Here is a 22899-nt window from a genome sequence, read left to right on the forward strand (position 1 = left end):
TGGCTGGGAGTCTGTTAACAGCGCCGACTCTCAGCATCCCTGCCTCCCCTGGACTCTGCCCCACAATCTGCACAGTCCCCCATGATTCATATGCACACCAAGTTTGAGAAGCCCTGGTCTAGACAGTTCTAAAATTCCTTGTGAGAAAAACATTTTTTTGGGGAAAAAAGCCTCCAAATTCCTCAAAGTTTGCATTGCTTCATGTAAGCTGGAAGAACCAAGATGTTGCATTGATAAAGCCAGTGATGCACTAGGAGATGGAAGTAAAGGGAGAAACCTGAAAAATTTTATTCTCTTTTCTTCCCAGGAAGGAAAAAGAAGGCGAGTTGTTCATCAATATCACAAACACAATGACTTAAAAGTCAGCAGGGGTGTTGAGAATTCACATTGCAGATCCTCCAGTGGACCTGCGATTTGCAGACAGACTGATCCTAAGAATCACCGGCAGCCCTTGACAACCATGTAGACTCGTGGGTGAAGACCGGGGGGTTGGAGGGTCTGGAGGGCCAGGAGGCCAGCAAGTGTGGTGGGCAAGTCATAGGACCAACATCTTTGGGAAAAGTGATGCTCAGTGAAAAGAGAGTCTAGAACTGGGACCTGGAAGTCAAAGCTTAGGGCGTCTTCCTCAGCTTTACCCGGCTTAACCTGAGCATCTTAGATAACTTCCTATGATGGCGGGACAGAGGAGGCCAGCGCACTGTGCGGTGACGGTGAGCTGCACCTGCACTTAGTCATCAACCCGGGCAGTGACATCTGCTGTGGCCATGTCTTTAGACCCCCCTGCTGTTGGCTCCACGTCCAGATCAGTGGTTCTCAAACTTGAGCGTGCATTCGGATCCCCTGCAGACTTATTAAAACAGGCTGCTGGAACCCACCCCAAACCTCAAACCTCAAACCGCAGGTCTGGGCTGGAACCTGAGAACCTGTATTTATTTTTATTTTAAAGATTGGCACCTGAGCTAACAACTGTTGCCAATGTTTTTGTTTTGTTTGGTTTTGGTTTTTTTCTGCTTTATATCCCCAAATCCCCCCAGTATATAGTTACATATCTTAGTTTCAGGTCCTTCTAGTTGTGGCATGTGGGACGCTGCCTCAACGTGGCCTAATGAGCGGTGCCATGTCCGTGCCCGGGATCCGAACCAGCGAAACCCTGGGCTACTGCAGCGGAGCGCGCGAACTTAATCACTTGGCCAGGGGGCCAGCCCCAGAACCTGCGTTTCTAACCACACTGCTGCCGGTGCCGTGGTTGGGCCACACCTGCAGAACCACTGCTTTAGATGCTCAGAAGGGCATTGGCAAAGACCGTTTTGCTTTTCTTTTCCTTCTGCTTTCTTTTTGGAACTGACTTCAGTCACATCTAAATCTGAGAAAAGTGGTGCATAGAGCCAATATGTGGCGCAACTGTGAAGTTTTACACAAGTCCTTTTGTTAAGGGACTGAAACTCTTCCCACCTGTGGCTGTGGTGGTCATTGTGGTCCTTTACTTACATGGACTGCTCCCGCTCACCCCCACGCCCACCTTGCCTACTTCTGCTCACCTCTCAGGGCCTTGGTTTAAATGTCCCATTACAGCCTCGGAGAGGACCCCAGTGGCCCCCTACTCTAGAGGAATTCTCCTCTTATGCTAGACCCCTCATAGCACTGTCACAGTCGTTCTGCCATATTCCTGTGACTGTTTCTTCAAGGTCTGTGGCTCCTACTGGTGTGAAAACTTCCCAGGGGCCAGGATGAGCCAGCCTGTGGGACGGGGAGTCAATCTGTGTCTGTTTGTGGAGGGGTGATGAGGCCAGCTCCAGTTTCCATGTGGTGGGTGCAGAATGTAAACAGGAACATGAGGGCGCTCTGAAGAGCCATCCTTGGGCTGGTCACTCCACTGCTACCAGGACCTTCGAGGGCCTTAGAAAACCCCTCTCTTTTCCTCTCGCTGTTCAGCTGTTCAGCTCAAGTCTCCTTTCACCAGGGCCTGAGGCCATTCAAGGTGAGCCAGGGGCTCTTTGCGAGGCTGTCCAATGAGGGGATTGCAGGATTCAGGGGACGGCCCCTGAGGTTGGTGAGTAGGGTCCTTTTGCCATTCTAGGATTAAACAACCTTCTTAAAGTTGACCACACCCCTTCCTCACCTGGGAGACCACTGTTCTGACCATCACGCTCTGAAAGAGCAGGCTGCAGGAACCCCAGACTTCAAGGAAGTCTAATTGAAGACATCTACTCAGCACAATTTTCCAGAATGCTGAAATGATGAAAAACCTCTCCTTTCTGAATTTCTTCTGTATATTCTTGTTTTGGTAGCAATCTCCATATTTTTAGGAAGATTAGCCACTCCTGTGTAAGAAGCACTATATAAACTCTGAATAGAGGAGTGGTAAAAATAGATGATCATTATCCAAAAAATCAAAGAGATGCATTTTTAAATAATGTTTGCCTCGAGGTCTGTTTTAAATTAGAGTGACGACTCTCTTTTTGTGTCATTGGTTTTTGTGGAAACATGCTAGTGGAAGGGGATGGCTGCCAATCTCTAAGTGATGCTGATGTTCTGGTTGGCTTTATTCAAAGGTAAATTTCCACCCCTCACATTCACCGGAACCATTAAAACCAGGGGGCTCCCTGAAGGGCAAAGTTCATCTCTCTAACTCAAGAACAGCAAGTAAACAAACCCACTTTAATGCCTGAGAGCCGAAGATTTCACACCTTCATTTTCCTCCTGTGAGGTCTCTACTGGGAGGCCCCCTGGAAGTTTCTCCGTTTCTTTATCATCTCCCGTGGACCTCGGTGGGTGCGTCCTATCTCCCCACATCTGCAGCTTCTGCCCAGAGAGGCTCTTCCCAGAGACCAAATGTCTACTCAGTTCAGGACGGGTAGTGCAAACCTTGATGGCCTTATCATTACAACTTTTGCTCTACTCATAAATGGGGCTGTAAATTTCTGTACAAATTTAATCAGCTACAAATACAAACTCTTCCAACTCAGGCAGCAAGTACTGCGACCTCATCCATCAGCATCAGCAAGACGGTTCTGGTTTTCCTGTGCATCGCTCATAATTGGAAGACGATGAGGTGGATTCAGCAGTGAATTATTGGGGGTGGAGAACTGGCTATGAGGGTGCAGGGCAGCACCCACTAATGGACCAAACATATTTACCCAGTCCCAGCCTGCTGAAGTCTCTATGCATTCTGTGTGTGTACATGCCTTGTATATGTGTGGGCATGGCATGCCCGTGTGCGTGTGCATTTGATACAACTTGGATACAACTGTAGTCATAATTTCCATGGTGGAAAACCATATTGACTGTCTGTGACATGGCTCCTCACCCCTCAGAGTGTGTGGGTTTCCAGGTCAATTTGTGAGTAGTTCTGGTGAAGAACACAGAATAAGCCAGGGCCCTCACATCCCAGCACTGAGGATATACCCCCGTCTCTCACGTAGAAGCAGACAGCCCAACAGGTGTTCACACTGAAGCCATTCCCAAACCAAAATAGCATGTGAACCACCCCTCGCTAAGACCAAACAACCCAAATGATTTAAGTCGGTCCTACCAGGCAACACGCCATTCAACACAACGATCAGCAAAACCATTTAAATCAACAGAAACCCTGCAGATCACATAATAGAAACCATGACCTTTCAACTGCTACAAGAATAAACTTGTCTGGGGGTGAAGTTCAGCCAGGCACTGGCCATTCATTATGGCCCAACAATTTCCCACAGTTTGGGGTCACAGAGTCCTGGGTACAAGTGCTTATGACAAACATAGCCCTTTGAGTTATTACTCCTAAAAAGTTACGGTCTCAGAATATAATAGATGAATCACACTGGGTAAAAACTTCAGGCAGCTTATGATAAAAATGACTTATTAGACAAACAGATTGAATATTTCAGACTGGTGAAAGCTATGAAAGATGTATTTTAGGTTCTAAGTTTTAGTTTAAATTCAATAATGATAAACCTTGTTTTTCTGTTTCTAAATTTTCCTGAAGTCTCTGGATTAAGGAGAGTAGGGTGAACAATGGCCTGGCAGCAGAGGCCAAGGGACAGAGCGAGCTTCCCTGTTGACAGAGGGACAATGGTCTTGGGAAACCGCCTCCATTTGTCTCCGACCCACACTTCTCAAAGGACAGAGAAAGCAAACATCTGCCCCAGAAACACCTGGACTCACCTCCCTCGCCCTTCCACGGCTCCATCCTGCTGGGAAGACTGGGCGCTCAGAAGAAAGTCACAGGGGCTCACCTGGGAAAAGGGTGTATCTCCTGATACTTCCGGTCTATTTAAAATAGGAAATGCTGGAAAAGGATATAGTTCAAGTGTCACCTGCTCTAATAATGTGAATTATTTTTAATTTGAATACCTTTTGGGGAGAAGTTCATATATTTCTAAATGAAAACGCTACATGGGGATTGACGATAAAGTGGCGCTGGAACACCAGGAGGGGGCAGCATGTAGCCCTGGTGGAGGGTCTCTTCCCACCACCGTCTGAGGGTCTGGTTTCCTTCTTCAGAGCTCAGAGACTGGGACTGGGAATAAGGCAGAGGCACCAGAGGGCACGGATTTTTAAGAAGCTTACTGATAACTAGCCAACCCTGGGCTCATACGTACACAGCCAGAGCTCCAACAGAACGAAGTGGTGGCGACACTTAGAGGGGATTTTGAACTGGTTTTATTTGCATAAAATTTTAGCTAATATTGAAAAAAGATTCCATGATGGATTAAGTTGGTTCTAAGTATTTCTCTGTTTCCTTTGGGTTTAGATAAAAATAATAACTGAGCAATTCTTGCTCTGTCAAATTTGTTCCTTTCAGGTTCCTATTGAAGGCTGGGGTTTCCTGAGAGGATTGCTAATTACAGGTGCTGGTGGTAGGCACCCCTGAGGGGAGAGGATGCATAGCTGGCGTTACGTGCTCTGTGGGGAGTCAGGAGAGTGAGGAATGAACAAGCCAGAGAGCCCCTCACCGTCACCTCTCAGCCATTCCTGGCATCCGGGGACTGCGACGCACAGGCCTTGAGGTCTCCCCTCAGAGGCCCCCATTCCTCCTGCTAGAGAAGTCCCAGTGGGGGCAGGCACTACTGCATCGTCAGATTCAACTCTTTTTGTTCACCTGCCCACAGTCCTTGGTCCTCGTGCCCGTGCCAACCGGGACCTCATTCTCTGGGGGTCGGGAAAAAACGCAATGGGACAAGGACACAAACAACCACCTGTATTAGTTGCCTGGGGCTCTTGTGACAGATGACCACAAACCGGGTGCCGTAAAGCACCAGAAGCAGCTCTCACGGTTCGGGAGGCCGGGAGTCTGCAATCAAGATCTGGGTAGAGTCGGCTCCTTCTGGAGATTCCCAGGGCGGATCTGTTTGCGTCTTTCCCAGAGTCTGGTGGCTGCCGACAGTCCTTGGCGTTCGTGGCTTGTAGCTGCATTGCTCCACATCTGCCTCTGTCATCTAATGGCCTCTCTCCCCTGTGTGAGTCTGTCTTCACATGGCCTTGAAGGACACCAGCCATTGGGTTTAAGTTCTGCTCTAATCCAGGATGACCTCATCCTAACTAATTACATCTGCAAAGGCCCTATTTCCCAATAAGGCCACATTCTGAGGTTCTGGGTGGACATGAGTTTTGGGGACACTGTTCAGTGCAGGACAGCATCGATGAGACATGGTGAGGCGACCTCTTGAGAGGAGCGACATGTGGCCGCAGGCTGAAGGGGCCTTGGGAAAGGGGTTTTGTGCCAGGAGGGATTAAAGATGGGCTGTAAAGCATGGATGAGGTCTCCCGGGTGGAAACAGGCTCATGCCTCGAGGACGAGGAAACACCTGAGGGGACTCAAGGGGTGGGAGAGCCAGTCCAAGTTGGGCGCCAATGGTCCAGTCTAGCTAAGCTCCTGTGTTTTCACTGCGTCACTCAGCTCAAGCTCCTGGTCACTTCTTATGCCTCCATCCTGGCTGGCACACTCAGCAAGCATCTGCCCCTGTGAGCACTGATTTCCAGTACTGGACATCGATGTCCTTTCCAGGACAGGTGGTGCAGACAAGGGCCGCCTTGTCTGTGCAGTGGCCAGATGGCAGGTCAATAGCAGCAATTCTTCAAATCCTTAATAAAAACTTACCCAAATCAAACTCAACTCACTCATTTCTGTGGGGGAAGGGGCCCAGCAGCCTGACCGGGAAGTGAACCGTGGACGGCTCTTTATGAGGTTGTCTGGCGACATTCCCCTGCCCTCTTGGGAGGGAGCTCTCCTCCCTCATCCCATCAGGTACACAGACTTGGGGAGATCCCTGATGACCAGAAACATACGCTCTAGCCTGCCGCATGCCGGGCACATGAGATGGGGGTGTGTGTTTCAACTTGAGCCCTGGGCACGCAAGGAGGAGGCGTGTGGCTGGGGAGCAAGGGCTGTCTTTGGTTTTTCAGGATGATGTCCCTACTCATGGGTCTCTCAATAGAGCATGCAACATAGACGGATGATGAAAACAAAAGCCCTGAGCCAAGTGTGTCTTTGCCTGTCTGTATGGGAGAGGAAAGTTCTCTAAATAAGGACGGGAAGCAGCTGGCTTGACACACTCCTTGAATTTGTTTCTCCTTTAAAATTCACACAGCCAGCAAACATTCCCTGAATGCTTCGTATGGACCAGGTGTCCAGGTAGGCACTAGGGGCCATATTTATATAATATGTGTATATGTACATATGTATATACACACATGCAAATATATCGAATACACATGTAAAACACTTAGCATAGCGCTTGCCACAACGCCATCTCTGGGTGAACTTCGGTCCCGATGGTTATTGTGTGATCATATCTGCTTTCAAGCAGCTCATGTCCAGGTGGGCAGCTGTGACCTCTGACTCCTCACCAGGCTGAAGGACTGAGAGCACGCGATCCGGGGTGGAACGCGTCTCCACTCCGGAGACTGTTTTCTGTCCGTGTTTCCTTTTTTTGTAAGGTATGCTTTTTTTGTGAGGAAGATTGGCCCTGAGCTAACATCTGTTGCCAATCTTCCTTTTATTTTTTTTTTTTTCCTCCTCAAAGCCCCAGTACAAAGTTGTATATCCTAGCTGTAGGTCACTCTAGTTATTCTATGTGGGATGCTGCCACAGCATGGCTTGATGAGCGGTGTGTAGGTCTGTGCCCAGGATCCGAACCGGCCAACTCCGGGCCGCTGAAGCCATTTGTGCTTCCTTTTAACACAGGACGCTGGGGGCCTCCCCCTTGGTGAGCTTGGGGTGTGAGCATGCTCCCTGGGAGGGTGCCCCCACTCTCCATGGGACGGGCTGGTCATGCTGAGAGCTCAGAGCAACCCCATCCAGTGCAGACTCCCAGGAAAGGTTTGGCAGGAAGACTGAGTGGGCGAACAGGCAGATAAGACATGTAGTCACTCTCCAGGCAGGGACGATGTTGTAGGCAGCGAAGGTTGGGCCATATGCTACTGCCTGGGTCATTCCTACAGCACCACACACTTGGAAGACCTTTTGGGAAATATTTTTGAAGAGAGACAAAGACCTGGGAAACTTCCTTAGAAAGTGACAGAGGACAGACATCAGCCCAATGGTCCTTGGGATCAACCAGTGGAATCAGTGAAGGTCCCCTTGTGGGCCCTGAGACGTTCCTTTGTGATGAGGGCATCTTGACGGGGAGATGCTCTTGTGCATCTGATGAACGCAGGATTTCACCTGGCATGTACTGGAGCAAATGTCACCTGATGTAGTTATGAAGCCCTAGCCAAGGAACAAGGTGTTCTCTGAGGGGGAAACCAGAAGCACCTGACCATTTACGCCATCATTTCCATTTGCTTCCTAAAAACCAACATTCTGCCATGTGCCCACGATAACAATGGGCTCTGGCCTGGTCTTTGCTATGCTGCCCTCACTCAGGAACCGTTTCTGTTGCCCAGAGCAGGCTGGGACCAAGCAGGGCATAGGTGGGGCCTGGCTGAGGTGGCAGGACCATTGGGAGGAACAAAGGAAGAAGACATGGTGAGTATTGGCCGAAATCACATGACACGTGGGCACCACTGAGCTGGGCATCTTCTCCTTCTCACAGCTCTGTGCCTCAGTTTCCTCATCTGTGAAATGGGGGTGATAATGTTACCTCCCTGATGGGGCCCCTGGGAGGGATACTGAGTTAGGAGCCCAACAATGCTTAGAACACTGCTGGCACCTGGGGGGTCTCAACAGTTGTGTTAGCTGTTGTGGCTGCCTTTACTCCTGCGCATCACAGCACTGGGAAGCCAAAACTACACTCAGAGGGTGACAGCATGAGGATCATCTGCGAGATGGGCTCAGCAGAGTGGGACACAGAGAGGCTGGGCACCACCGCACTCTCCATCGCTCTCCTTCCCTCTGTTTCCTTCTGCCTTCATCTCTTCAGAGACAAGGAGAGAATCAGAGACGAGGCTGCCACTGTGCAAATGAGAAAGCGGCTGGATCCCTGGCCAAGAGATTAGAAAGACAGAAAATGCTCCTCACCCTCTACAGGGACCAATCAAGGCAAAGCGCCCCCTCCTGGGCAGGGGCAAGCAGTGCGGGCGCTCAGGGTTTGGCCCGCCGGAATGGTTTAAGACCCCAGGCCTGGGTCCACCCTGAGCTGCGAGCAGAAATACCAGCGCGAACAGGAGGAGTGAGGGTGTTGACCCCGGACAGGGAGGAATCAGAAACAGGGCAGAGAAGCAGAATCGTGGCAGAGAGGGGCGCGGAGCGCAGCGTGGGGACCCCAAAGCAGGAACAGAAAGGAAGGAGGGCACTTAACCGCAGCAAGAGCAGACTTCTTCCTCAGACTCAAGGAAGTGCGGAAGGAGGAGCCGGGACACGGAGGCCCCAAGACAAATCCCGCAGACCCCACTGGGCCTGGGTGGGCTCTTCCGAGGGCCCAGGCAGGACGTGATGGTTCTGGGGCGGCTCAACCCCCATTCTCCCTCGCGCAGTTTCCTGGTGGACCTCGTCTAATCTCAGGACCACCTCCTTATTCCTGATCTCATATTTCTTCCCCATGCACACCCATCCAGCTTTTAACGAAACCACTGTATTCTCCCACACTTAACTGGGTGGCGATTTAGAACAAAACACACGCGCCCTAAAGATTCGGTAGCATTCGGAAATCACCTCGGAAAGCCACTCCAGACCCCAGGAACTCGGGCTCGCGCACACACTGGCGAGAAGGGTCTAGAACCGGCTCAGTGGTTTGGAGGTATACCATCGCAGAAACTTGCCCCCCTAAGCCCGTGGCCACCGCCGGCGCAGGGGCACCGCCCGCGCTCTCCAGCCACGCGGAACCCCCTACCTGGGACCAGGCCGAGGCGAACCAGCCGGGCCGCGAGGGGCCTGCGGCTGCGAGCCCGGGCTGCCGGGGGCAGGGAAACAGGGCGCAGGCGCGTTCCAGCTCCAGGGTGGGCGGCGGCAAGTGCAGGCACTTCTTTGAGGCCAGCTCTCGGTACTTCCCAGAAATGTACTTTTCAGCACATTTTAAGAATCTCTTCTGTGTTCCTCTTTCACACGTAGCAGAGCACTAAAAAGAAAACAAAAGACGTGAGTGGAAAATATTTCTTCCATGGTAAGTGTCTCTTTTACGAAATCATGAAGTCCAAATGTGTTGCAATTATATCAGCTTGGACATTGATATGTGTAAACATTCAATGAAATTTATTGGACCTTGGCACTTTAAAAAGGCATTACAGTATCTGTCATAAAAAAAGGAGGATCTTGAGGTCATAGTGGCCCAGCACTTCGGGGCATAAGTAAGGGCAGGGCAGTCAGAAACCATGAAGGGAGTAATTCTCAAGATATCATTTCACTTGGAAATTAAAATACTGGGCTGTAACTGATATTAGAATGCACTGAAATGTAATACACAAGGACATGAGGTCAACCCCATATCTCCGTGGACTGACACCACCCAACTGCAGCACGCTGCTGGCCCCTAACACAGGGGCAGGCAGAAGAAACCCAGAGCTCACAATCCTCCCCAGAAAGTTGAGTGCTGCCCGCGGAGACAGCAAGCACCCACAGAGAGCACATCCATCCTCGCCCCGCCCTGGCACGCTCCAAGCCAGAGCTGTCACCGCTGCAGGGCCCCTGGCATGTGCCTTGGGCCCCGGGCAGCCAGTGGGCCAGGCAGAGGCCACTGCCGCCACCTGTGGAGCAGGAAGGACACAGGAGGCAAGGTACACTGTTGTACCACCAGGCCGGGCTCCCGGGGTCTCGGACAGAGGTCCTGGTGCCTGGCTGGCTGCCCCGGACTGGGGAGTATGGGTGACGGTGAGCCTGATGGGGGATTCCGTCTGGGCTGAAGTGTCTGCAGGTGGCAACGCCTGCCCAGGGTCTGGCCTCACACTCGCGTGCTTGGGCTCACAGGTGTGCTCTGGGTGTGCCTGGTGCCGAGATGGAGACAGAGATGGAAGACTCCTCTTGGTGCTTGTTGGGGTTTGTGCCTAAGAGAGAAGCTCTGAGGGATGTGTGTGTGTAAATGCAGATGTCCCCCTCTGGGGTTACGGAGGAGGTCTCTCAATACCCCCTTCAGATGGGTCCCACCTGGTGGGGTGCTGCTGTCATTCTGTGGATTTTAGCTTTCTGATGTCCTTTAGGGCCTTACTGATGACTAGACCTCTGAGCTGATTCACCCCCTGATTAAGGAACTTCTCGCATGCCCCTCAGGCAGCCCCTCGTGCATGCTGCACCCATGGAGGGGGCTGGGCTATCCCAATGCCCCCTTCCCAGTGTGGGAGTCTGTGCCGGGTAGAGGTGGTAGCTCTGTCTGTACCCTCATGTGGTGTCCCGGCCATCACTCGGGCCAAAGCGAGGCCCGAAACCTTTAACACTTCAAACTCACGTTTCCAAGTGTTCATCCCATCACAGCAGGGCCAGGACAGCCCTGGAATAGTGCAAATAGAGGGGGCTTCCCAGCCTTCAGCAGAACAGGCATCCATTCCAGCAAACCCAGCATGAGTGGTTTCCTCTCCAAACGTGAAGGCTGCTAAGGACACCTGTCTCCTGTCTCAGGAAGCGAGTCCTCTGCCTCTTCTCAGGGTGATCCACCTTTCTCCCACTCTACGCCAGGTAGGCACTTCTGGGGAAACTGCTGCAGCTGCTCTGGGCTTAGGAGGGTCCCCACCACCCCACTGACGGCCTGATGAATGCCCACTACGCTCACCTCGCATCCTGTTTGCCCACTCGTCCTCTGCTCAACACTGATTGGGTGATGACTGCGTGGATGCCCCTGGGGGAGATGCTTGAAGGACACAATCCCGAAAGGAAGACTTGGAGGAATGGAGTGCCAGGAGGCCAGGAGGTTGACTGAAGCCCAGAAGGGCGGCCTGAAGCTGGGGTGGGGGGACCCGAGACGGAGGAAGAGGAGCAGGCAGCAGTGAAACAAAGCTGGGAGAGGCAGGCCCAAGGAGAGAGCTGGTGGACCCATTCCCTCTGGACCAGGCACCTACCTGGGACCAGGCCGACACAAGCCACTGCAGCTTCTTGTGCTTGTGGCAGCGCTTAAGCAGACAGGCTTCGTGAGCCCTGGGCTTGGGCTCCGAGGTGCAGCCGGTGTCAGGCAGCAGCTGCGCCCTGGCAGAGGGGTTGGTGCTCTTACAGACCACGGACCTCTTCCTCCATCCCTTCCCGCAGGTTCGCGAGCACTGCACAGAAAGAGCGAGCGTCGGCTCCCAGCAAGGAATGAGTTGGACCGTGCTGGGGGAGGTGGGTGTGTGTGTTCCAGCCCATGGACCCTGCAAGGCCTGGTGAGGATCCAGCTCTGTATCCCACGGGGGCCCCACGGCCGCACCCCATGTTAACTGTGCCTGAGTTACCTCGGCCCAGGGCCCGGTGCTCCAGGCGGGCGGGCAGCTCTGAGAGTGGCAGGCCTGTCGGCTGGAGGGCACAGGCTGCGGACACAGGCTGGCCGAGACCCTTTCCGACTTGTAGTGTGCCCGCCGTGTGCAGTGCACCGGTCGGCTCTGGGTGCCCCCGCCACACGTCCGGCTGCAGGCGCTCCAGTTCCCCACGGACCAACTGGGAGAGGACAGAGAGACCTGCTGTGAGGGACAGCGCCACCGCTCCAGGAGAGGAGGCTGTGTCTGTGGAGGCAGCGGCCCCATTATTTCCCATCTGCAGGCTGCGTGCACATAGTTATTTCTAGTCACCAGAGAGGGCTCTCTGAGCGGCTGCTTCCACTTCCTGGGTCAGCTTTCCTGATGGCCATTCTTCCCCACCCCTGGCTTTTATCTGTATTCACAGCGTGTCTGTTTTCCCTCTTTTTTCTAAATGGAAAATTTCAAAATACAAAAATAAAGGCCTCCCTGTCCCCATCCGACCAACTTCAAGGATTATCAGTTTATGCCCCCAACCCCTATAGAATGTTGAAACAAATTCCAGACATATAAATATTTCAGTATACATCTCTGAAAGATAAGGATTCTTTGTTTTTCTAACATAACCGCAATACCATTATGACATCTAAAGAATTAACTACAATCCCTTAATATCATTAAATATTCAGTGTTTCGTTCCCAATTGTGTCACAAATGTCACAATTTAATCTGTTTGTTTGAATCAGAATCCAAATAAAGCCCACACTCTGCAGTTGGCTGATGTGTCTTTCTTCTCTTTTAGCCTATAGCTTCTTCCTTAATCTCATTTATTTTTCTATTCAATGTATTTATTATGGAAGGATTGCTCACCTCACTGAGTCTCCACGGCTTTTTTTGCTGATTACAGGATTTTGCAAATTACGGCTCTGTGGTATCACTTAGCATGTTCCTCTGTCCTCTGTACTTCCTGTAATTTAGTGGTTGGATGTAGAGGCTTTATCAGATTCAGCGGGACAAAAAATCTTTTTTTGCATGATGACTTCAAAGGGGATATCTTCCCATAGGAGGCTAATAGTGTCTGCTCATCTTTCTTCTAATTTGTTGGCAGCTGTTGATGTTCGAGAATGTAATTTTTCAAAGCAACTTGTTTTCTTCTCTGGTTATGAAAGTCTCCCTTGTCGATGTGTATGTTGGCAGATGATGGACGTTGGATGGAGCTGGGTCCAGGCTCAGCCCAATTGCTCTCAGATAAGCCTGAGGATGTCTACAAAGCCATTGGCTGGCTGTGCACAAGTCCACCTAGAGGAGAGCGTGAGGCACACACTTGGGGGAGGAGGGGGCATCCAAGGCAGGAGAGAGCCAGGAGGTGGAATGTGGTCCAGGGAGGAGGACTCGTTCGGCTGGTAAGGCTTTGGGCTGCCTCCAGGAGACAGTCTTTGGACTCTAAGAGGACTTGATGGTTTTCACTCATATTTGTCTTCCTGTTTGGGGCATTTCAGTAAAAACTGAAAATCCTGTGGAAAACGTTGGGGCCCAAGGGGCTCCACCCTAGTGGTTGTGCACAAACAGCATTGAAGGCAAAGGCGAAGCCATGATCTTCCTTCTTCAGATGGCACAGCCTGACCATCCTGCAGGGAGAAGCATGGCTGCCAGCCACGCTGTCGCCTCGCCAAGTTTCCGGGATGCCAGCGAGGGTCATGATGGGGTCACTCAGGGGCAGCAGAGCCAGGGGAACTGCCTGTGAGGCTAAGTCTGTGAGGGGGGACTCCAGGGGAGCCCAGAGAGGAACGTTCTGTCTTCTGCTCCACAGCAGTCCCGAGTATGAGTTAATATAACAATGATTTTCTCCTGAATCTTGAAGTAAAACAAGATTTGCGAAGATGCCCCGGCTCATCCTTTGCTTCGTGAGGTTCATCCTGTCCCCCACACTGCAGCCCGATGGTCATACTTGGGCTGAGGTGCCTCGGCAGCAGCCAGATGTTTGGTCAAGAGCTCATGCGGTGCCTCTCGAAACACCCGTTACCAATTGGAGAGGCTTTGTGAGGAGTGAAGTGCGTGAGCTGAGTTGCACAGCGAGAGACGGAAAGAGAGGACAGAAACTGCCCAGAGATAGCCACTGTAATTAGTTCCTCAGATCTGCGTCTGGTGCTTTCGGTGGGTGTGTCTGTGGGTGTGTCTGTGTGTGTCAATATTTTTTTTTTAACATGGTTGAGGGCAGGCAGTATATGCAACTTTTAAATTCGGCATTTAAAAAATTCAATGTCTAAAACAAGCATTTTTCTTACATGCAAAGTCTTTGTAAACATATTTCCAGAGTCTGTAGTCTTCACGGTATGGACCAAGGTATGTGAATAGCTGGCTCAGGAAACAAAGGCAAAATGGATTGGGTTCCATGCTCCACGAGATCCATGGGCGCCTTGACATCGTGCCGGTTCTCGGTATGCCCTGCCTGTCAAGATTTCTGAGCAAAATGCCCAGGACTTTTCCTTAAGTCCTCAGAGGAGTCCATGGCCCAAGTAATTTTAGAGGCAAGTTTTGGACTCTTGTGAAGGTTCTAAGGATATTTAGGTGGTGGAAAAAGGAGAGGAGATTGACGATGCTTCCCGGATGGGAAAAGGAAGGCCCAGCCCAGGGCTACCAGCAGCCCTGCCCTATGGCTTGGCGCACCTTTAAGCGGAGTTGTAACGTGAGAGTTTGACTTACTTTTGTTTGTAGAAGCCTTGAACTATTTTATACCAAGTGTTTCTCCTGAACAGATTCTATTATGTTTCTAAGAAAATTATAAAAAACAGTAAAGCCAAGTTGTATTCACCTAAAAAGAAACTATGGCAGGTTTGTGGGAATTGTTCCATACTGACAGTGGAAATGCTTCCATTTTTCAGTGTCATCAAGATCAGTGGTTTTTATTTCACATTATACCATGTATATTATGTATCACGGCTATGCGACGTTGGTTTTTGGCCTCACAGCTGCGATGATTCTGCATTTGGAGCCTTTTGGCTGCTTTTCTGTTGTTCTTCTGTTTCCTCCCATTTCTTACATTTGCTTTTTCTACCCCGCAGCCTTATAAATTATAATTGGTGTGTCCACTCTGGGGCTGCAAAGACGCCTTGGCGGCGCTCGGGCTTTTCACATTGCCTCGTTAGGTCCTCTGTCTCCACCATCTTAAGCTATTCCAACTGGGGTGATCCATTCTCTGCCCTTCTCCTAACGGCACATCATTAAGAAACCCTCCTAAACAAAGATTATTCACATGGCATCTGGAAACGCCAAGTGTCTGTTTTGTTTCACAGGCAGAGCTCTGGGGAAACATCTTGATTTCAGCTCATGAAAGAGTCAAAATCCACGCACGCTTCTGTGCTGATATCTGAGGTTCCCTGAGCAGAAGAGAGGTGTGTCTGGCAGCCACCCAGTGGTCATCTTGTCCCACTTTGTTTTGTGTTTCCTAGGTCCACAAGTTGGAACAAAGCAGGTGGCTGGTATTACTCAAATCAGCCAGGCTTCCCAGGCGGGACCTGGAGGACTCAGCCACCAGCCACTGTGGTACTTCCCCAGGCTGAGGGCTGCCCTTGCGGGCACACCTTTATGGCTCTCAGTGCTGCCAGGACAGGTGGCTGTCACTCAACACTGTAGGCAGGATTTCCTAGCACCATTTGTTCAATATTCCGTATCCCTAATTGTCAACAGTCATGAGTTATTTCTTAATAAAATGACTTTCCCCTCTCCATTTATAAAACAATAATTTTTTTTGATCATTTAATGCAAATTCTTAGCAAGGGTACTTAGCTTTAATAAAATACCTTGTCATGAAGGACCAGCCAGGCAGCCCCAGTACTGGAACTACTATTCAGACTCAGAGGCCACTCACTCGCGTGGACCAGTGCCTGCTGCTTACAGCTGAGCCCACCCAGAGCAGCCAAGAGCTGGCCGGGACTTAGCACCAGTCAGTCTCTCAAAGAGCAGATCAGTGCGAGCTTCATTTTAGAATCTAGTTTCAGTTTCTTTTTTCTGCTTATTCTCTTTGAAGTTTCAAGACTAACTGCGCTCCCTCGTTCTCTTTTCAGGAGCCGCTCTCCATCTTCTGGAGAGTAGTCTTTCACAACTCAGTGAACACACGGAATAACGACAGGGCAGACGCCGCGTCGCGACACAAACCTATGAGAAGGCCATCATAAATATCAGGTAGTCACGGCTGGATTCAGTTCAGGGAGGTGCGGCTGGACACAGTGAGACGGCGATAAAGCACAGCGTTAACTGTGAGGGGTTCCTCTACGTCAGTCAGACGGGGTGCACACGACTTCTACATGTCAGTGCATCTGTCACAACTTTCAGGTAGGCTGTTCTGAATCAAGCCATCCACTTTTACTTTCCTAAGTCATCTTTAAAGACCTTTGTGGCTATAAACATGGACACTCACACGCTCAATCGTCACTGTCCCAGGAGTTATGGTGGCTGCCTTGTGGTCCGATGGGATGGGTGTCACATGATTTTTGAAGACAGAAGGACCTTGTCTTCATATGAAACTAAAGCACCTTCACATGTGCAAGTAATCTGAGATCCACCACACTTTTCTTCTAAATGAGATGTTTTAAAGATAACAATACATATCCAACAATAAACAGACGCCAGTTTGAAAAATCTGCCTTTTCTATAGGGAAAAAATAAGTTAAAGCATGCAGGCAGGCTGTACGCTGACAGCTGAGGCCAAGAACTTGGGAAGACGAGGAAGGAGAGAAACTGACTTCCTGAGCCCACCTGGCAGATGGCCGTGGCCCATTAGCTGGCCTGCCCAGTCTGCTGATTTGGTGATTTATTATTGGTCTATGTCAAAGGATGTTTCATCAGTATCACAGAGTGCCAGCTACAGTCCAGGCAAGTTCAGAGGCAGAAGGCCAGCTCGGAAAGGGCCAATGATCTCGGTAATCAAATGTGAGTGAACAGTGTTGTTACAGCCAGAGTTATTGGACAAACAGACCACACCTGCCCACAAGCGCTACCTTCGGGAGCAATGCGCATAGTCTCCTTCCTTCTCAAGTCCAGTAGCAAGTGCATTAGGGAACGACAGCAATGGTCTGAACACAACACTCACTCATTGCCCTCCACTGCAGTCTGTTTGCCTGGATGTTCTGGACACCGCTTGGGCAGGAAATGACCCTCTGACTATCTGCTGGACGCATCCTTCTAGGGGCAATGCCAGGGACTGGCCCGGATTTTCAACTCAGAGCCGAAAGTCCACTACCGACGACTGGTTGGCAAGGACAGGGGCGGGACTTCAGAGAACAGGAGACCCAGATGAGGAATGCAGGCCCGGGCCATCAGCACTTTGAAGCTGCAACTTGACAGTTACTTCACTTTGTTCCGCCTTAAAAGTCGAAAACACTTTATCCAACTTGTAAAACTGAAGGAGAGATTTATAAGGAGCCAGACACAGGTACGGAATTGTTTTCATTTTTACACGCTGCGTTTCTTTGCTGAATCATCCAAAGCCAACTGAAGGGCAGCAAAAGCTCCCCCAAAAGGAGGCGCTGGGGGTGTTAATTTTATGGGCGACGAGAAGCCAAAGGAATGGAAATTTTTATTACTTAGGGTTCAGCATGCCATTTTTACCAGATTTTCCTGTCTCACTATCCTAAGATGTTATCTTAAGAAGAATCAATAAGATCCATAGAGCTCTCATTTACACGGGGAAAGACAGGGTAAATGAAATTAGGAGGGACATGCAAACCAAAGAAACTGACTTCACTGTCGCAAACAGCCTTAATAATTCCCTGTTTCAGCAGAAGTCCTTCATCTGAAGGTTCTTCTCTCTGCAGCCCACTGAGGGTGATTGTATCTTTTAACTCAAAAGAAAAACTCTAGCTCATAAAAGGTAAAAGGAAAATCATTAGATTCTACATGACAATGAAGTCCTGGTCCATGGTGAAGCTGACCCTCTATCCAGTTGCCACGGAAAATTGGAAAAAAGAAGGCTGAGGGTTAGAGCTTGGAAGGACTTCAGAAATGATGGGCTTTCGCAGCCGTGTCTTACGTGTGGGTCTGAGCTCCAGGAAGCAAGGACAGTCACTGAGGGAGTGGAGATGCAAAGAGGAGGGGGCAGGAATTGCCCCCAAGTGCTGTTCTCAGAATTCATCCCTACTCTATTCCAAAGACTGAAAGTCTTTCTCATCACTGGACTTCAATGTGGGGAGGGCGGCTCCCTCCTGCTCGTCTTCCATACCCATTCAGTATCCAACCATTGAGCCAACTGTCTATATTACAAATGCCTTTGTTACGGAGTAGAAAATACTGGGGTGATAACTACATACAAGTGGGCAAATGAGCAATTTAGACCAGATGCAACTGAAATTGAGGACTGAATGCATAGGAGATGCCTCTCTCCACTTTACCAGGTTTAACATCCCAAATTCTCATGCCTGAGGCTAGTAACAACAGGCTGAGAGGACTCTGGTCTGTGGCTAAGACTGTTTCCCAGACCACAGCTGGCTGGTGGGGCTCTCAAACACCGACGCATTCCTGGTCTCTCCTCCTTTCCACAGGAATCACAAATCTGGGGTTGGGGATCAAAAATCTGAACTTTTTACAAAGCCTTCCCCTTCCTAGCCTGGTGGCCAAGATGACCAGCAGAGCTGGGAAGCTGACTCTAAGAAATGCAACATTGTGCTCTTCAGGACAGTCCAGGGTCCTGCAGTTGGGAACTGCCCTCGCTCCCACCCTCGTATTAATACAAAGTTGTACTCATGTCATTTTTTAGCTCTTATGAGCACTAGCCCGTGCCAGTAAAGAACCAGAGGGGAAGCCTGGCGAATAGGTTCTTCCACAGGAAGGCACACACCTTCATTCCTTGTCATTAGCAAATCAGAAAAGCCCACTCAGGCTCCTCCGTGGACCTGGCTGTGTGAAGTCCTCCTGGTTTTAAAGACGGTGCTCTGGAGCAGCCTTATAGCCCCCGCCCCAGCGCCGGAGCTTGGGGGACTGCAAAGTCATGTAAGCTTAGGCTCCTTCCCAAAGAAAGACCACTCGGGAACCAAAGTGGCTGAGGAGCTGGGAGGGCCCAGAGCTGCTCCTCGCACAGGGACCCTTCCAACATTGAAATAAAGAGCTCTGAGAATAAAGGTAACTGTGTCCAATACTGACGCTCTTCCAAGCCTCCCAACACCCAACTTTAGAGCTGGGGAGACATTCCTATCCGAGGACGGTTCCATGGTGCAAAGTCTTTGTAACCTTATGTTTTGCTTGGACATGGAAGATTGTGATAATAGATGTATTCAGAACAGGGGACACCATTTAGGTTACAAAAATCCCTTATACCACCCTACCCCCAGGCAGACAGTTGTTTTCCCACTGGGCAGGGCCATATAGCTTCCTACATGAGCCTCCTCAGTTTTCTGCCCTCCAGAGGGGAAAGCGGTAGGATCCTCCCTGGATCGGTTTCTGCCCTGGGGGCCCTCTACATCTGCTCAGTTCTTCTCTGGACACCAGACATGCCGCCTGGATGGGCTCCTCCCTGCCACTGGTTCATTTCCAGCCCCATGAGCAGCTCTCTTCTTTACTCATTCTGAACTGACCTGTCAGACTCACTGGGCCCCTCCACTCTCTTGGCAAAACATCCCAGCCGCCTCCCACATCATGCTGAGCACTGGGTGGGGTGGGGGCCAGCCTTGCCCAAGGTTGTCAGCATCCTTCTGTGGCCACCGGCGACACGTGGACACACATGGAACCAGCTGAGCCTGCACTCAAATCTGCTTCTGCCAAACGAACTTGTTATTGGAATTATGTAATATAATTAAATTTGGTGTAGCTCCATGAAACATAAGCATGAAAATCGAGAAGCTTGTTTCTATGAAAACCAGGTCGAATCTTTGGAATGACTCAGTAAAGATCAGTCGTTAAGGGGAACTTCTGTCAGCTCAGGCGTGGCTGAGACCAAAGTAAACTAGGCAGAAAACATTAAAAATGTAAAATGATTTTGTACTTGGTTGAATGGGACAAGTTTGAACCTTCTTTAAAGAAACTCAAACTGGATGTCCTAGATAGCGGGCAGATTTTATGCAAATAATCAACTTAGATCTTTAATAAGCAGATCCCTACTCAAAATAAGCTTTGGTCACAACTAAAAGAACTAAGAAATAGATGCACATTTGTGTATTTTTAGTGAAAATAAAAGTTCAAGGTGTGTGTGTGTGTGTTTACATTATTTCTCCCTTAATCTACTTTCATCACTAGTGGGTTGAACATGAGCTTCTCTTCCATCTGGAGAGAACCCTGGATCCTCCCTGCTGAACTCCTCACCTGTAAAGCCACTGCTCTCAGAGCATCTCCATCTGATGTGTGACAGGACCCTGGAGCCAGCAGTCCCCATCTTCGCCCCCTCTGCCCTGTGTCCCTATTTCAGGGAGTGGAACCCCCTCCTGGCTTCCTTCCTCCAGCCCTTCCCACATCTCCCCAAATCACAGATTCTACTTCCTGATTCTTCAGCAAAGCTGCATCCTCCTGTACATCTGATGAAGCCGGGTCTGTGACAGTTCATTCTATGTGTCCACTTAGCTGGGCCACGGTCCCCAGATATTTGGTGAAACATGATCCTAGATGTAGCTGTGATGGTATTTTTTAGATGAGGTTCACATTTAAATTCGAGTGGAGTTTGATTAAAGCAGATTGCTCTCCACAGTGTGGGTGGGCTTTATCCAATCAGGTGTGAAAGCCTTAATAGAAAAAGACTGACCTTCCCCAGAAGAAGAGGGAATTCTGCCAGCAGACAAGCTTTACACTTGAACTACAGCATCAACTGTGGGTCTCCAGCCTGTTGGCCTATCTGCAGACTTTGGACTTGCCAGCCTCCACCATACATAACTACATGGGTCAATTCCTTAAAATCTCTCTCCACACACACACACACACACACACACTTGCACATGCACACCCTAGTGGTTCTGTTTGTTTGAAGAACCTGGACTAATACAAGATCTTGGTCACTCCTCATCCAAACTGCCTCTGCGCTGGCCCCTTGCTCCTGGGTTTGGCCTGATAAAGGCCAGTCTCCCATCTGTGCCAAGAATTATGTTCTGTGTTAATGCAAACGTGCCCCTGTACCATCTGAAATCCGTGCCCTTGCTGTTTCCTGGGAAACCCGCTCACCACCTGGGGAACACGCCGTGTTGCTGTTCTCTTGCCTTCCTCCACAAGTACTTACTGAGTGCAGAGAGTACGAGGCACGGAGTACCGGCAAAGCCCCGAGGAAGGGTGCCTTGGCTCTCAGGGCCAAGAAGGGGCCGTGGGTGAGCAAACATCCGGGCCAGGGGAAAGAGTCCAACCTCTAGCGCCGAGTCTCTTCACTTAGGTCTATGCCTAAGAACTTATTTATTCTCTCCAGGTACCTATGACGGCTGCTTTCGCCTTCAATTTGCAGTCCTGCCCCATTGTGAACCAGCCTTCGTAACATTTACAATCCTAACTATAAGGGAAGCACCGTAAGCTCAGCTTCATGCAGGCACCTTGGAAGGTCATGAGAAGGAAGGAGGCAGGGACGCCACGTGTCCCCAGGACCTTGGGGAACCCCTGTTCTAGCACTCAATGCCCCTGCCTGGGGGCCTCCCCTTGTTCCTGCTCCTGGGCTGCTGGCTCTCTTTGGTCAGCTCCTTTCTGACCAGCTCAGCAGGAGGAATCGCAATGCAGATAGCAAGATCTCCATCACCGTTGGAATCCCATGTCTTAAAGGGACGAGAGAGGCCATTTTGTGGACAAAGGGAAGGAGCAGGAAGGACAGGCCTGTGGGCCTCATCCTGATCAGGAGGGCCCCTGAGTATTTTCTCCTCGCACAAAGGACTTGAGTGAAGGAGACGAGAAAGGAAATTGAGAAGAAACAGCCACAAGAGGCAACTGTTCCTAATTGTCTTTAGGTTGAAATTTCACACTCATTGAGCTAAGAATGTGTGCACTGCCAGCATCAGAAACCCTGGAAGGAACTGCGCCTTAGACATAAGACAGCTAAACACTGACGCCCTCAGAGGCCTCTTCCCACGAACTTTTCGCATCCTGGACATCACCCTTCAGTCCTGCTTCCTCCCTCGAGCCCTGGACCACAGGCTCACAGGGTGGCTCACAGCCTCGCATTCCTGTGACGTGCTGTGTGTGCCGCTCTCACTCCATTTGGTGCATCCACTTCTTTGAAGTGAGTAGGTGAATGTGCGGTATCCCTGTACCGAACACGGCTGTGCAGCCTGTGGGCTGGGCACACCAGGCACATCAGGCAGGCGCCCTCAGCCAGGCTCAGCCTGGGGCCTTGGGGGTCTTCAAGAACGGCTGTGAGAAGAGATGGACAGACACACCCCAAGAGGGGCTGAGCACTAAGACGGGCCCCACAGAAAGCCGAGGTGAGAGGGCCGGTGATGACAAGGCCAGAGGGAAGCTCTGCATGGCAGTGATGGGGCTGAGAGGACACAGCACTTGAAGGGACTGGCCCTAGAGGATCCTGGAGGCCACGCGATTGGATCCGGCTTCCAAGCACGCGACAGTGGACAGGCATGGGAGGCTTGACATAGAGGAGCGTCTACACTAGCTTCGTATTTTAGAAAGATCATGGCCATTGCAGAATGGATGAGAGACGGAGGGAGCTAGCCTGGTGGTAGGAAAGCTGACTGGAAGCTTCCACGCTTGCAAGGGTGAGATGCTGGTGGCCTGACTACGGCCATGGCAGTGGGCTCATCCCTTGAGAGGTGGCCATTCTGTCTGTCCACAAAACCTGTGCTTCACAATTTGACCTTTCATGAGTGCCTTTGTGACACTCTCAGGCCTACGCACAGGTAAGATACTCAGCGCTTGTCGACAGACAGACTCAGAATAAACATCACCATCCCTGCTTCAGAGACACGCAGGCGTGTTGTCAGCCGAATGGAGTAATATCCCTAACACCTCCTCATGGGCTCGTCATGCTCAATCTCTGTTTGAGAGGATTTGCTTTTGTCTGTGGATGTAGAAATTCATGAGACTGTGACCATGTGCCGACAGGGCTCTGCGAGGCTGCGTGCTCTGTGCAGCCCTGCTCTGGACCACCGCCCTGGGCTGAAGATGTCCCAGGACTGCCGTCCTGGGTGTAACCACTGTGAGGCGGTGTGGGGCGGGGGT

The 22899-nt window shown here is 50.6% G+C and overlaps 1 protein-coding gene across 3 annotated transcripts in view; it reads right to left on the reverse strand.

Moving 5' to 3' along the window:
* ADAMTS16 (ADAM metallopeptidase with thrombospondin type 1 motif 16) overlaps positions 1–22899 on the reverse strand; it is a 156080-nt gene that overhangs the window by 4219 nt on the left and 128962 nt on the right. For all 3 annotated transcript variants that reach the window (XM_044779502.2, XM_014828468.3, XM_044779500.2), the window contains exons 19-21: positions 11779–11980; positions 11413–11607; positions 9261–9485 (exon numbers count right to left, since the gene is read on the reverse strand). In XM_044779502.2, the coding sequence (XP_044635437.1) occupies positions 9261–9485; positions 11413–11607; positions 11779–11980 (622 nt within the window). The remainder of the gene's footprint in view (positions 1–9260; positions 9486–11412; positions 11608–11778; positions 11981–22899) is intronic.

The sequence above is a fragment of the Equus asinus genome, chromosome 10 (genome assembly GCF_041296235.1).
Source record: "Equus asinus isolate D_3611 breed Donkey chromosome 10, EquAss-T2T_v2, whole genome shotgun sequence".
NCBI lineage: Eukaryota > Metazoa > Chordata > Mammalia > Perissodactyla > Equidae > Equus > Equus asinus.